At 39.5% G+C, this 12,920-nt stretch overlaps 1 protein-coding gene across 5 annotated transcripts in view; it reads left to right on the forward strand.

The window, feature by feature from the left end:
- Nucleotides 1-12,920, forward strand: part of LOC126852706 (probable serine/threonine-protein kinase dyrk2) — a 142,953-nt gene that overhangs the window by 124,751 nt on the left and 5,282 nt on the right. For all 5 annotated transcript variants that reach the window (XM_050597770.1, XM_050597779.1, XM_050597761.1 and 2 more), the window contains 6 exons: nucleotides 10,456-10,600; nucleotides 11,204-11,420; nucleotides 11,811-11,909; nucleotides 12,078-12,236; nucleotides 12,336-12,474; nucleotides 12,557-12,872. In XM_050597770.1, the coding sequence (XP_050453727.1) occupies nucleotides 10,456-10,600; nucleotides 11,204-11,420; nucleotides 11,811-11,909; nucleotides 12,078-12,236; nucleotides 12,336-12,474; nucleotides 12,557-12,872 (1,075 nt within the window). The remainder of the gene's footprint in view (nucleotides 1-10,455; nucleotides 10,601-11,203; nucleotides 11,421-11,810; nucleotides 11,910-12,077; nucleotides 12,237-12,335; nucleotides 12,475-12,556; nucleotides 12,873-12,920) is intronic.

Consider the following 12,920-nt stretch of genomic DNA (forward strand, 5'->3'; position numbering starts at 1 on the left):
CCTGTGGAATTCGAGACTTTTTACGATGTACCTTGACACGTGATTTTTCACTCGCGTCATAATAATGCGTTACGCAAGATTATTCTCCATTTTTTCTTTATCTGTATATGTCCAAGGATATTCGCGTGAAATTATTTTCGATTTTTTGTTACTTGTCCAAGAGCTGATTCGAATCATCTTATCGGCACCTAACGATGAAACTTTGTCGCTGCGCGACAATTATCATTGTTTCTTAGAATGAGAAATAGGTAAAGTTGTTTTTTCTCTGAAATTAACTGACTGTTCATTAATGTGTTTCCCTAACGTGTACATTGTGCTGTTATCTGTTACGTTTAATGAATAAAATAATTGTCGCAATAGTTGCCGTTGTTCTTCAAGATGCCGTTGCAAAACGCATCGTTAAGACCGGGCAAATAGCGTTTTCCGGTTTCTGAGGTGAGCGTTCCGTTGTGTGTCAAGGCGACCAGCCTTGGCTCTATATTTCTCACAGATATGGGCGAGTCATTGTTTGCGATCGCGTTACGTAAATGTATCATCGCGCGATCGTAAATCAATCTTTTACTTTTGACTAATTGAATTTAATTAGCCGGGACTTATTAATGCGCAGCCAATATCGTACAGAACGGTCGAGATGAGCCTTGGAGATAATTGTCATAATCTACGCGAGATTAATATTAAATTGAAAAAGTATTGATTTTATAAACGCAATCGTTCTTTAAAGAACGATTATCTTCTGTAAAAATTGAAAATATTCATAAAACAAATCACCTTTAACAATAATAGCTTACGCTGTAAAGATGTAAATGAAAATTGAATATCCACACAAGAATCCCTATTCTCTCGTAAATCAACACTTTGCCAATTGGATATTGCTTGCCAACGTAGAGAAATTCTCCGGAGGAAGAACCTCCGTAAGAACGTAAAAGGCCGTAAATAGCAGGTGTTTTAGAGAACAAGAAAACATTCGAGAGACGCCAGCGCGTGATGGAAACTGATAGCTCGTATCCTCGTTTCTTTTTCGCGGTCAGAATTTTGGGCGCTGGCTGTTGGTGAAACTTCTCCGACCAATTTCTCGGCAGCTGTGCCACACGGTGGCTCGTGCTCTCACATAAACCACACGCCCTGCACACCATCGCGGTGATCCAGAGGGGCGCCGAGAGAACGATAAGAGAGCTCGGACTACGTCGTGCACACCAATAGCCGTGTGCATAGGCACGTATATACGCGTGTTCGATAACATGTCAACACCATTGATGTGACACTTTGGCGACACGCACCACGTGTGCGCCCCGAGAACACGTGTACAAGAAGGCCGTGTGCGACTTTTCCTTGGGCGAGATCGCAGCCGCATCCGGTTGCACCCAAGTTTTTCGAGGTCGATTTGAAAAAAAAAAAAACTCAGTCATCTAAAGAATACATAGTCTACGAGAAGTGCATTTATTTTTCGACGTGTAATGCACTTTTTACTGCGTCAATTATTATCTATGACATTTTTATAATAATATGATCAAGTATCGTGTTTTTTTGTCATCATTTTGTTATATTTATTAATTATCGTTATTTTTACCAACCAAAGATCATTTTATTTTCTAAGAGAAAAAGCATTATTTTTTTATTACAAATAAGAAAACACTGAACAAGAAACAAGCGACGAGCTTGAGAGAGCGCAATTTTACGAGGTAAATTTCCGTGTCAGAACGACGACAACCGATAAATCCCAACGAAATAATTGCTCCCCGGTCGTTTTGTACCGTCGAAGATGGCCAAGACGAGGGAATGGGAATTCAACATTCGATGGAATTCCTGCTCCGAGACGGAAATTGTGTCGCCACGGCCTACGACGCGAACGACAAAGGCAGCCCCGATGCTGCACGAAGCGCGATTGAATTTCAATACGCAGAAGTTGTTAAGCAATGAAAGGCTTCTACGGGCTTGACGCACGATTGTCTTTCCAGTTTCCATTGTCCGCGGGTTGAAGCGCACGGGAAAAATCGTAATAAAGACCTCCATCACGAGTTCCGCGAGCATTCCGATCGCTGGACCCGTTGTTCCTCGTCAGCGAATCGTTCGTGCATGGCTATAAATCTTTAAAATGAAATTGAAGTACACGGGAGAAAACTCAAAATATTTAGTTAAGAAAAAATATCTTATACATAAAATTATATATTTTTTAAAATATTGAATAAAAACTTTTTAAAATTATTTCTCAATAAACTCAGAAATAAAAGTATAACTTACAATATCGAGATTATATCAGTTTTAATGTTTGCATGATCTAAAGATTTTTTTATATGTCCTATAAATTTATAAATAATCAAGGTGGGATGGCTATTTAATGGGAAATGGAGACGACCGCTTCGTCTAGTCGTTCCCATGTACGTACGCAAAGGTTTCGTTGCCATATTAAGGCGCTCTCGCGCGATCCTCCGCACTCATCGACTGGATGAAGAAAGACGGAGAGCCGGAATTCCAAAACCAGTTTATTATTCGAAACCGCGCCGAGAGCGCGCGTAAAAAGAAGCGGGAGATGTTTTCTAGCAGGCTTTATTTGAGGTCAGTTTCGCGAGAGAAAGATATACTACGCGTCGATCAGTTAGGATCGATCATAGATTTCCCCATTGTTAGTTTCCCGGAGAAATTGCCGGTCTTCATCCATAAACGCGTAATCTCGGCCTGCTCGGAATCTGATATCTCGCCTCGTCCCCGGAATCGCTTGAAATGCAGAGTCGTATAAATAAATAAGTTTATAAACCGCGTAAATAATATATATTGTGCGTCTGTTGTGAGGCTATCTTTTCTTTCTGTTTCTCGACAAGCAGCTCGTTCTTTCTTTATCTCCCGCGCACTTTTTGAAGCTTTTGTCCTGATTCGCGTAAATACGTCCCGACAGTTCTCCGTGAATAAATCATATTGTAAGCCTGACCGAGCAGAGGGAAAATAACGGGGATGAGACTCGATCTCAGGATCTCCCTCTCTGGCAATCATTCTGCCACTTGAAAGCCACACAACGACGCCCCGTGCCACTGTATTCCCTCAGCTCGGTTATATACAAGGTGGGCCCAAACGTTCCGGCTAGACTTTGAGATTTTATAGGAAATTTAATATTGAACAAAAAATTTTCGATGAACATGAATCGAAAAATGGTTTCTTAAAGAGTTAGCGCCCAAAAATCTCTGAAATCACGATTATTTTATTTTTACAAATATCAGAGAAAGTATGCGTTTTTAATAAAAAGTAAAAATACCGAAACAAAAGTTGTAGAAAATTAAATTATCTTTCAAATGGGATCGAAGTGATTGTGGTTCCATAAGTTTTAAAATAAGAGATAAAAAGCTCTAACGTCGATGACCGAAAAAAAAATATATTGTTATACCTTTGAAATTGATTATCTCAAAACCTATGGAATATTTCATGAAACGCGTATAAATTAACATAATATGACGCTAATATGGATCTATAATTATGGTCTAAATATAAAGCGGGCTTTTATTAAGTCACCTTATTTGGAACATAACTGTCATCCGGCGTCGCTCTCGGTTTATAACTATTTAATGTGTATCGCTCGCGTCACATGCATTATTTGGACGTTTGACATTTATTCCATACACTTCATATGCGCAGTTTTGTCTTTTCTAATCAGCAGTCTATAAATCTTAAACAAATCGTTACACCGTGCTTTTGATAATCTCCGAACGCATTGAATGTCATCATAATGATAATAATTGGGGATCTTATCGACTGCCGTTGATAGATATTTTTCTACCTAAATGAACAATTTATATTGAAGATAGAATTGGACACGAGAGAGACAAAAGAGAGATAAAAGATTTTCCTAGAAATCCGTCTTCATCGAAGTATTACATTCGAGATCCAGGAGCGTTATGCAACGATACGATAGCGCACCTACGTAGTAATTCACCTGCAAATCATTTCCAATACGAAATGGGATTTTGAAAAAACGTCGAATTACAAGACTCTCGTTTCACGAATCGTTGATTATTAGCAGCTACGGTATCACGTTAATACCACAATCAATCTCGGCTGAAACGATCGAACGGCCGTGTAATCTCTATGTAATCCTGGAGAGAAATCCGCATCCTACACGACGAGCGCTTTTATCGCGTCGGCTCCGTTACATAATTATGAAATTTACCTAGAACACACGCACATATACGCGCGATCGGTTGATGAAAATACCGGTTAGTCGCGTTTGCGCTCCTTTTGCTCCGCGAAAAGGAAGCGATCGGCTATGTGTAACTCTTACGCAATGACGGCCAGGATGTGCAACCTGTAACACGCATGTGCGTAGGTGCGTTGTAACTTTCGATCGAAGTCGAGTTCGCGAGACGTGACGACAAATCGAGTCTGTGAGTCGGTTTAGTAAGCATGTCAATGATAGCGTTCGAGGATATCATTCGGAAGATATCGTCCCTCGGGCTGTGAACGTTTTTAAACCGGAACCGTGCGTGATCGAGCGAAGAAGAGAAATTGCAGAGAGAGAAAAGCATGAATGGCATTTTTAAACGAACTTCGGAATTGTATTCGCTTTCGCTGATTCGACGGAATCGCGTGTATAATACTCGGCGCAAAATGGCAATTAGTGCGGTTTAACCATGTGATTTAACCGTGATTAGCGATTTAATCATATTTCAACGTTAAATCGAGGTAGATTAAATAGATTAAAGGTATAAGAAGGTATGCGGATACACGTAGCGTAGAAGAGATCAAACCAGGATAATATTTCCAAAAGTTCAGATATCTGACCTATCTAACGAGGAGGATACGTACAGTGCGGTCCTTTTTTTTCCTATTTTAATAGAACCGGCAGCGATACGCAATGGTTAATAAATCCTCCGTGTAATCGCGCCGAGGGAGGTCGATGTATTAAGCTTATTAGAAATAACGCATATATATATATATATGACGAATTTCGTTAATTAAAGTACTAACGGTAAATCCGCAGATTTTGCTTTACCATATCCGACTTTAGTTTAATCGTGAACGCGGAAGTGCGCATTAACTATTCAAAGAAAATAATTTTTTTTTGTTTGTTGCCTGGATTATATTCCACATCAAATATAGAGAACCGTTATTTTAGATTTTTTTTATGCCGAAAAAAAAACGAGAATTTTATATCGTTTGCGCAAATAGTTTCTCTTAATAAATATACATTAATGCACCGAAACGCGAAAACTTGATTTAATCCCGGGATATTTTTAACGGTGTTTACGGAATGCTCGATTTGCCTTGGCAACTCAAATGGAGTGATCGCTATCTAAATATTAGAATGTTTAAATAATGCTAACTCTCGTGTCTTGATTTTATAATCGTTCGCCAATATTACTCCGAGACAGAGTGTAAGATTTTTGTGAACGATAAATCTTACCAACTGGGTGTTGCGCCAAATCGCGTAGCTACGAGTCGCACCTGTTCAAATAGCTGCCCATAGTGGATTCTCTAGTGAGGAAGTTAGGCATATTTTGGGATCCTATTAATAGCCACGCGAAATTAAGTCGTTAATGTAAGATTAGTCGGTGATTTATAATGTTTACTGGCAGCGGTTTCACTTCCCTCGCTCTACAAAACCGTGTACATATTTGTAACAAAAACACTTTCTAATTTACGACTAAGGAATAGCTCGAACAGTTGCTTGCAGAGCTAATCTCGACAATGGAAAGAAACTTTTAATCGTTTATAAATATTGCACTCACTCCAATTTTGATTATCGATTAGATTTTGCATCAGAGAGTAAAAAAAAAACCTCTTTTCTTTCTGCTTGAAAATAAATTTGCATTAAACTGCAATCGAAATTTGTTATTTATTTTATATGCGTGTGTGTGTATATATACATTCTCTTTCATCTCTTTTTGGAAAAAAGTAAAAATATTTTTTCATAATTTATATTTTTTTAATTTAGAAAGAAATTTTCTATAAAGTTATCAGAATTTATAGAATATATATTTATGAAATTTAAAAAATATAATATTTATAGAGCATAGATAGAAGTTACATATAAAAATTTTTTTAAAATTATTTCAGATCATACATGACACTTCCGATGGTGAAAACGCAAACGGTGACGTGTCAATCTCTTTGGCTGTCAGTTGATCAGTCTTGACTTTGCGTAATTGGAATTAATTGATACGAATTTGCCTCATATTAGGGATTACGAATACGCGGCGTCAACTGGACGTTGACTCGTTTGAGCAAAACATTTGATGTCCGAAAGTTTTAATAAACCTCTTTCAGTAAGTGCGAAAAAGGGAAAGAGAGAAAGCACAGTTTTGTTCGTGGCACGTGCCGAGCCTCTTTGGAAATAATAATTGAATGAGAGTTATTTTGTATTGTGTGCGTTTCGTCGAACTATTACATTCCAACGCGAATACCAAACAAATTTAACAGAATTTCTCTCGTACGCAAATGATTTCGAATCGCATCGCTTTTACCTGTCATGAGTATTTGCCCGTGAGTTATTTGCTGAATGGAACAAAGTACACAGCTGACGCTTTTACAAACGCGTGATTCGTAGGTCGACGAGATATGCTGATACGCGTATCCATAACAGTTTCCGAAATTCCTGTTTATCTAACTTGCCACTATGTATATTACACACGGTATGTGTATTGTGTAGGATTCGGTTAAAATCCATATTTGGCGTAACCAAAGATACAAGAATCTATTATCCGTTCATCTAAAATTATTCATCTAAAGTTATTTCTAAAATTTTATTCGCGAATCTCTAATTTTATATAAATATCTCGTGGGACATTCCTCTCGAAAAAAATTTGGAAAATCCGTAAGAAATCTCACGGAGAAAGTGCGGTACGACTCACGCATGTTGTACGATGCATCGCAAGCACAATTAAAGTCTGAGTGTGCGGTGAAAACGCGTTGCTGCGCCGTCGTTTGAGTATCCGCCGTGCATAAGTTGCTTTCAAAGCGTTCGCTTAACAAACACATGAGCCCCGCGCTCCAGTTGTACGCGGGTTAATGAGCTCTCCTCTCTTGTGCGTTGTACACCACGCACGTGGCCGAATGACGTTTCCACCGTCGTGCTTCCGATATATGTATATATACCGAGATACCAACCGCCCACGTGGCTCTCCGCGAGACCCACGTATCTAAGTACCGCGTGTATTTTATATGCAATCGCAGGGAGCAGCTGCAGTTTCGCGTTGGCGAGCGCGTAGCATTAGAAAGGCGGCCGCGAGACCGGGAGATGTCACAAGGTAAACCGCATACATAACAGGGAGAGATGTGGGGAATTATTGTGATGCCTATCTGCGATCGGTAGATAGAAATACACGGTTATTGGCCGCGCTCGCTCTCGCGTCCTTGGATAAATTTCTCTCCCCTTTACCGCACAATTTAACTGGTCCCGCTCTCCTGAAAACTGTAAAGCGAGACGCGGCCATCTATTTTCAAGCCGCGCCGCGGAACAATGTTACATTATTGTGCAAGGCAAGGTTTCTCCTCTGCCTGCGCTCTCGACGTTGGCGTATCTCCGAGGGTCGAACAGCGGATTCATTACGTGAATCTTGGCGGCACGATTCGTGCGTGTTATTTATGCGTACGTTAAGCGCGTCCGACACTGCGTCGAGGCTTGGCAGCGAGAAGCCTCCGGTCGGTCGACGAAGTAGCCTCTCAGAGGCTGTGATCGATCAGGCACAGAAAGAGAGAGAGAGAGAGAGAGAGAGAGAGAGAGAGAGAGAGAGAGAAACGGGCGAAGAGATAAATGTAAGATTACAATTTATACGAGCGGCCTCCGGACTGCACGGTTATTCATTCGCGACTTTTTATTTATGCCGCGATCTCCCTCGCTCCGCATGAAACTCATCCGCGTATCGCCGGTCCGAGCTATGCAGCGGATGGCCGATAATAATTTTTCATTACGCCAGGTCAGAGGAGAGAGCCGCGGCCGTCGATTCATTTTCAGTTCTGAATTTTTAATGCCAAAGTTTTTTTTACTGCGCGCAAAATTTATCAGAGTGTCTGCTTCCTGGAAAAACCTGGAATTTTCAAGAATTATTTTTGTACGTGGAAAAATCAAGGAATTTTTATGGAATTTTATTAGTGGATGGAGTTAAAAAAAAATTCTCTCTTTGATAATTTTGCTTTCATTTTTGTAAACAGTCGGCAAGCCAAGTGAATTATGCTTTTGAAATATATTATAAATATATATCTATTATATATTTATTATCTTAATAAAATATTGAATATGCAATAATATTTTTTATTACAATTTTCATTTTTGGTAAAAAATGTAAATATTATATGCAAGTGAAAAATGTTTATCTTACGAAAGTTATTCAGTTTTTTCAGTACATTTACATATCTAGTATTTGAAATTTAAAGAGCCTCGTGTTTTTCCATTGTATGAGTGAAAAACATTAGAAAACACATGTAATAAAAAAATTTATTTTATGAAGTTGAATAAAAATATCTTTAAAATATTTTCTCTATCTGAAATTTTTTCTGAATCTGAACAAAAATATCTGAAAGATCAAGAAATTTTCAAGAAGAAAAAGAATCTTATTACAAGCTTTGAGTAGAGAAATCCTGTTTACGAAACGCAAACCACATTTATCGCATATAACGTAACATACGTAACATTAGATCGGGTGTCGTAAAAGTCATGTAATAACATACTTCTACACGACAATTTAGGATCGAATCAACGGTCAATACGATTGCGTAGATACAAAGCGATATAGGACTAGAAGACAACAAGGACGCGTGAGAGCATTCGTGAACTGTCTGGCGACCCTTTAATGAGGATTTATGCCAACATTCGTCTGGCCTTAATTGCCGTCAGGCCTGATCAATTGACGCCAAATCGCATTGTTTCTTGTCGCTACTCGCGCCTTCACATAAATCAAATGCTTTTGCGAAGAGATCTATCTAGAGTGATCGAGTTTAATTGAGATAGAGTATTCGTGTTAACGTGCGCTTTTATATTTCAATATATTTCATACGTGGTCATACGAAAATTATACATTCGCGAAGGTAAACGCGACGCGCGGAATCTTGTGCAGAGTAATTGAGTATTCATACGGAGTGCAATCATTATTTCGATACTTTCTCATAATGTCGCGCATAAATATTACTAACAGTATATTACATCTGGGGCGAGGTGAGCGTGATATCCACGTCGCAAAGTGTCTGGCTCCTGCAAGACATTTAAACGCTACGGAAATTTCCACACACACGTATATATATTATTATCTTTTATTTATAGATAAATAAAAATTCACCAACTCAATATTTTTATTTTTTTTTTTATTATTACGCATAAATAGATTAATATCTAAAAAAGAATGGAATAAAACATCCGATAAAACATATGATCCTCTGGCATATTTGATCTGTTTGTCTGCACGAAAAGACGTCACGTATATATCGCGATAATTTATCGCTTCGCTATTATAAGGTTTACGTTCTTCTCCATAAACTTATATACCAAGATATTTCCCGTAAATATATTTCCTGGCGCCGGATGTGCTCGCTACCGGCAACAGGCATCCGCGATCAATTGACGGCGTTCAGTCGTATATAAATATTTAACATCGGCGGAAAGACGCGCGTGGAAATCCAATGAACGACCGGAGACCCTGGCACAAGACCCGGGAACAACGGCGAAGGCTGATTGTCATTCGAGATGCATTCGCGACCGGTGTGACTGCCCTTGGTACGGAAAGGCGTCTCTTCGCCGACGTTTCAACGGGCTCTTTCTCGCGGCGAAGAAATAATTGTCCCGGGTCACTCTTCTTCGGTGTCATTAAACTTGTTAAATCGGGGGGTCAGTATACACGCTCGCACACGCCGATATGCACGCTCGTACTCTCTGTGTGCGTCTTGTTCTACTTTCTTTAAGAGATTATACCGCGTCGCACCACTTTCACATCGAGAAAAAAGCTTCGATCGTCGCCACCACAAAAGCGATTCGGGCAATTTTAACGCGAAAATTGAACGCGGATAATTGCGGTGTTATTTTCTCATAAAATTGCGGTGCGGAGAAACGAACGGAAGATACTTTGAGAAATTATGGTCTGTACATTGATATATTGTAATAAAGCGGATGTTGGCAGACTTTCTCGTTTGGAGATGGCTCTTTTGTTAGGTAAAAACTTCTATCGTTTGAAATTCCAATGTTAAACGTCATTGCAAGGATGTAACTTAATCAATTTTACGTTTCGGCTTTAGAGCGAAATCGCGAGATTAACGATCCATCTGGCTCTTAACGTTAACATTTCATACTAGAATTACGGCGTATAATGTTGGTCCTTTATTCCCTTGAGAAAATTCGTTGATTGTAAAATATTGCCGCGACGAAACATGCGTAGATAAATCTGCGAGTTTTACGAGCTCAGGTCGCCCTTACAAATTTTCATAACATGTGTTTATTTGGACAGGCTTTTACGTAAAAAAAAAAAAAAAAATTTCTATTTGTTTCAGAAATTGCCGTCTTTCTTCAATACCAAGCCGACGCGAGTGGATAAATCGGACAACAACAATGCTAACAACTCCAATAACACGAGCAACAACATTCATAGTATGCCGCTGCATGAACCCATCAGCGCTACTTGTCCCGAAGTATACGGTACGTGAGAACGCTATGATTACACGAGAATCGCGAGAACCTTATATGGCACAAGTGGGAAACGCGTTGTCAGTTAAATTCGCGTTGTTGATCGAATATTTAAGACGCGAATATTTGAAAATGCAAAGTACTATAACGGTGACGCGAATTACACGTAATGTAAGTAATTATGACTTGTACGAAGAGAATTATTACTCATATTCTTCGAAGAAAAGACGATTCTCAATTCGTATTCTGTGAATTAATAAAAATATTTCTCCCTTTCTCTCATACAGATTCATAAAAATAATAACAAATTTTAATAAAAATTTTTTCCGTAGAATCAATATTAATTAAAGAATATTTATATTCTCCAAAGAAAAACTGGTTCTCAATTCATATTCCCCAAACGAAGTTTAAGAAAAATACATAATTTTTTATTAAGATTTTAAAAGTTTTCTGTATTTGAGATTAATTAAGGAAAACGCAAGAACGGTGTCGTTCTAAAAGTTCGTATTCACAGAAAAGTTTGCAAACTGCTGCTGTAAAAAACTTACATAACACTCTCGCGAACACCTGAAGATGTAATCATTTGATATATGTTTCTGTTTTGGAAAAAAATAGCCGGGAGGCTGCCAATGACACCCCAGGAAGCGGTGAAGTATTACGGCTCTAGACTGACAGAATTCGAGCGCGCCGAGATCGAGAAGTATTCTGAGATTTGGTATTTGGGCTTATCGGCCAACAAAATTCACGGCGAAGAGGTCTCCTCCCAGAACGGAGGCTACGACGACGAGAACGGCAGTTATAACAAGATCCTGCACGATCATATCTCCTACAGGTGAGGCTTTATCCTCTTTCATCGAGTTTCAGCGTTCGATTTTTCTTCCTTGGCGAGATCTCGCTAGTCGAATCTGGATCGCAATCTCGCAATTGCTCGCATTCTTATAATTCCGTTATTCTCGCGGAGAAATTGCGGTTGAGAACTACGCCTAGTGATGCGAATTCGCACAGAAATATATGTGATGGATTGTATTAAACGCGGGAAAAATAGAAACGTTCACGCAACGATTACTTTTCTCGCTCAAAATAGTAGATGCACATAATATTTGCGTCATATATGCTTGTATTAAATGTTTTTCTTTCTTTTTATCTTTTGCATTTTATACTTTATTGCTACGTTTCCTCACGTGCGTAAATTATTGGAAGCTTATATGTGCATTCTTCTTAGATACGAGATTTTGGAGGTAATCGGCAAAGGAAGCTTCGGTCAGGTGATTCGAGCGTTGGATCATAAAACGGGACAACACATCGCTATCAAGATTATCAGGTACGTGGAAATGCAAGTACAGTCATCTCGCGAGTTATGACTCACTTCGAGCTATGATTCGAGAACAATTCCGCGTAATGAACGAGCGTACATCCGGCATTTTCCGTTCGCTTTCGATGCCGCGTCGTTTCTTTATTAAACAGCGTGCGACTTTCACTGTCCTTGCAGGAACAAAAAGAGGTTCCATCATCAGGCTCTCATCGAAGTAAGAATCTTGGAACATCTTAGGAAGAAGGATCTGGAGGCGAACTCGCAACACAATGTGATACATATGCTAGAATATTTTTACTTCAGGAATCACCTGTGCATCAGTTTCGAATTAATGAGGTGAGTGGTGTCGTAAGCGCAATAACGCGGAGTCGAGTCTTGCACGAGTTTATTAAAACCGGATGCATAAAATAAAACCATCGTTTTTCTTCGTTACAGCTTGAATCTGTACGAGTTAATCAAAAAAAATAATTATCAAGGATTCAGCCTGAGTCTAATCCGCCGTTTTGCCAACTCGCTAATTAGTTGTCTGAGACTGCTCTACCGAGAGAACATTATTCACTGCGATTTGAAACCGGTAGGTACACGCGTACTATATACACGTCACATGTTTAATCATCCTGAGTTTCGTCTCTCATATATGATGTCTGTTGTTACAGGAGAATGTATTGCTGAAACAACGAGGTAGCAGCTCAATCAAAGTCATCGATTTCGGTTCCTCGTGTTATAGTCATCAACGCGTCTACACGTACATACAGTCGAGGTTTTACAGAAGTCCAGAAGTGATTCTTGGTCTTCCCTACGGCACGCCAATCGATATGTGGAGCCTGGGCTGTATCTTGGCTGAGCTGTACACAGGATACCCGCTGTTTCCGGGCGAGGACGAGATAGAGCAGCTCGCCTGTATCATGGAGGTTCTCGGTCTGCCGCCAGAGCACATTATCAGTCACGCAACTCGTCGCAGGCTCTTCTTCGGTAAGTTATACTCACAATGCTAACGTACAATGTCGGGACTCGAAGCGC

Source organism: Cataglyphis hispanica, chromosome 1, assembly GCF_021464435.1.
Source record: "Cataglyphis hispanica isolate Lineage 1 chromosome 1, ULB_Chis1_1.0, whole genome shotgun sequence".
Taxonomy (NCBI): Eukaryota; Metazoa; Arthropoda; class Insecta; order Hymenoptera; family Formicidae; genus Cataglyphis; species Cataglyphis hispanica.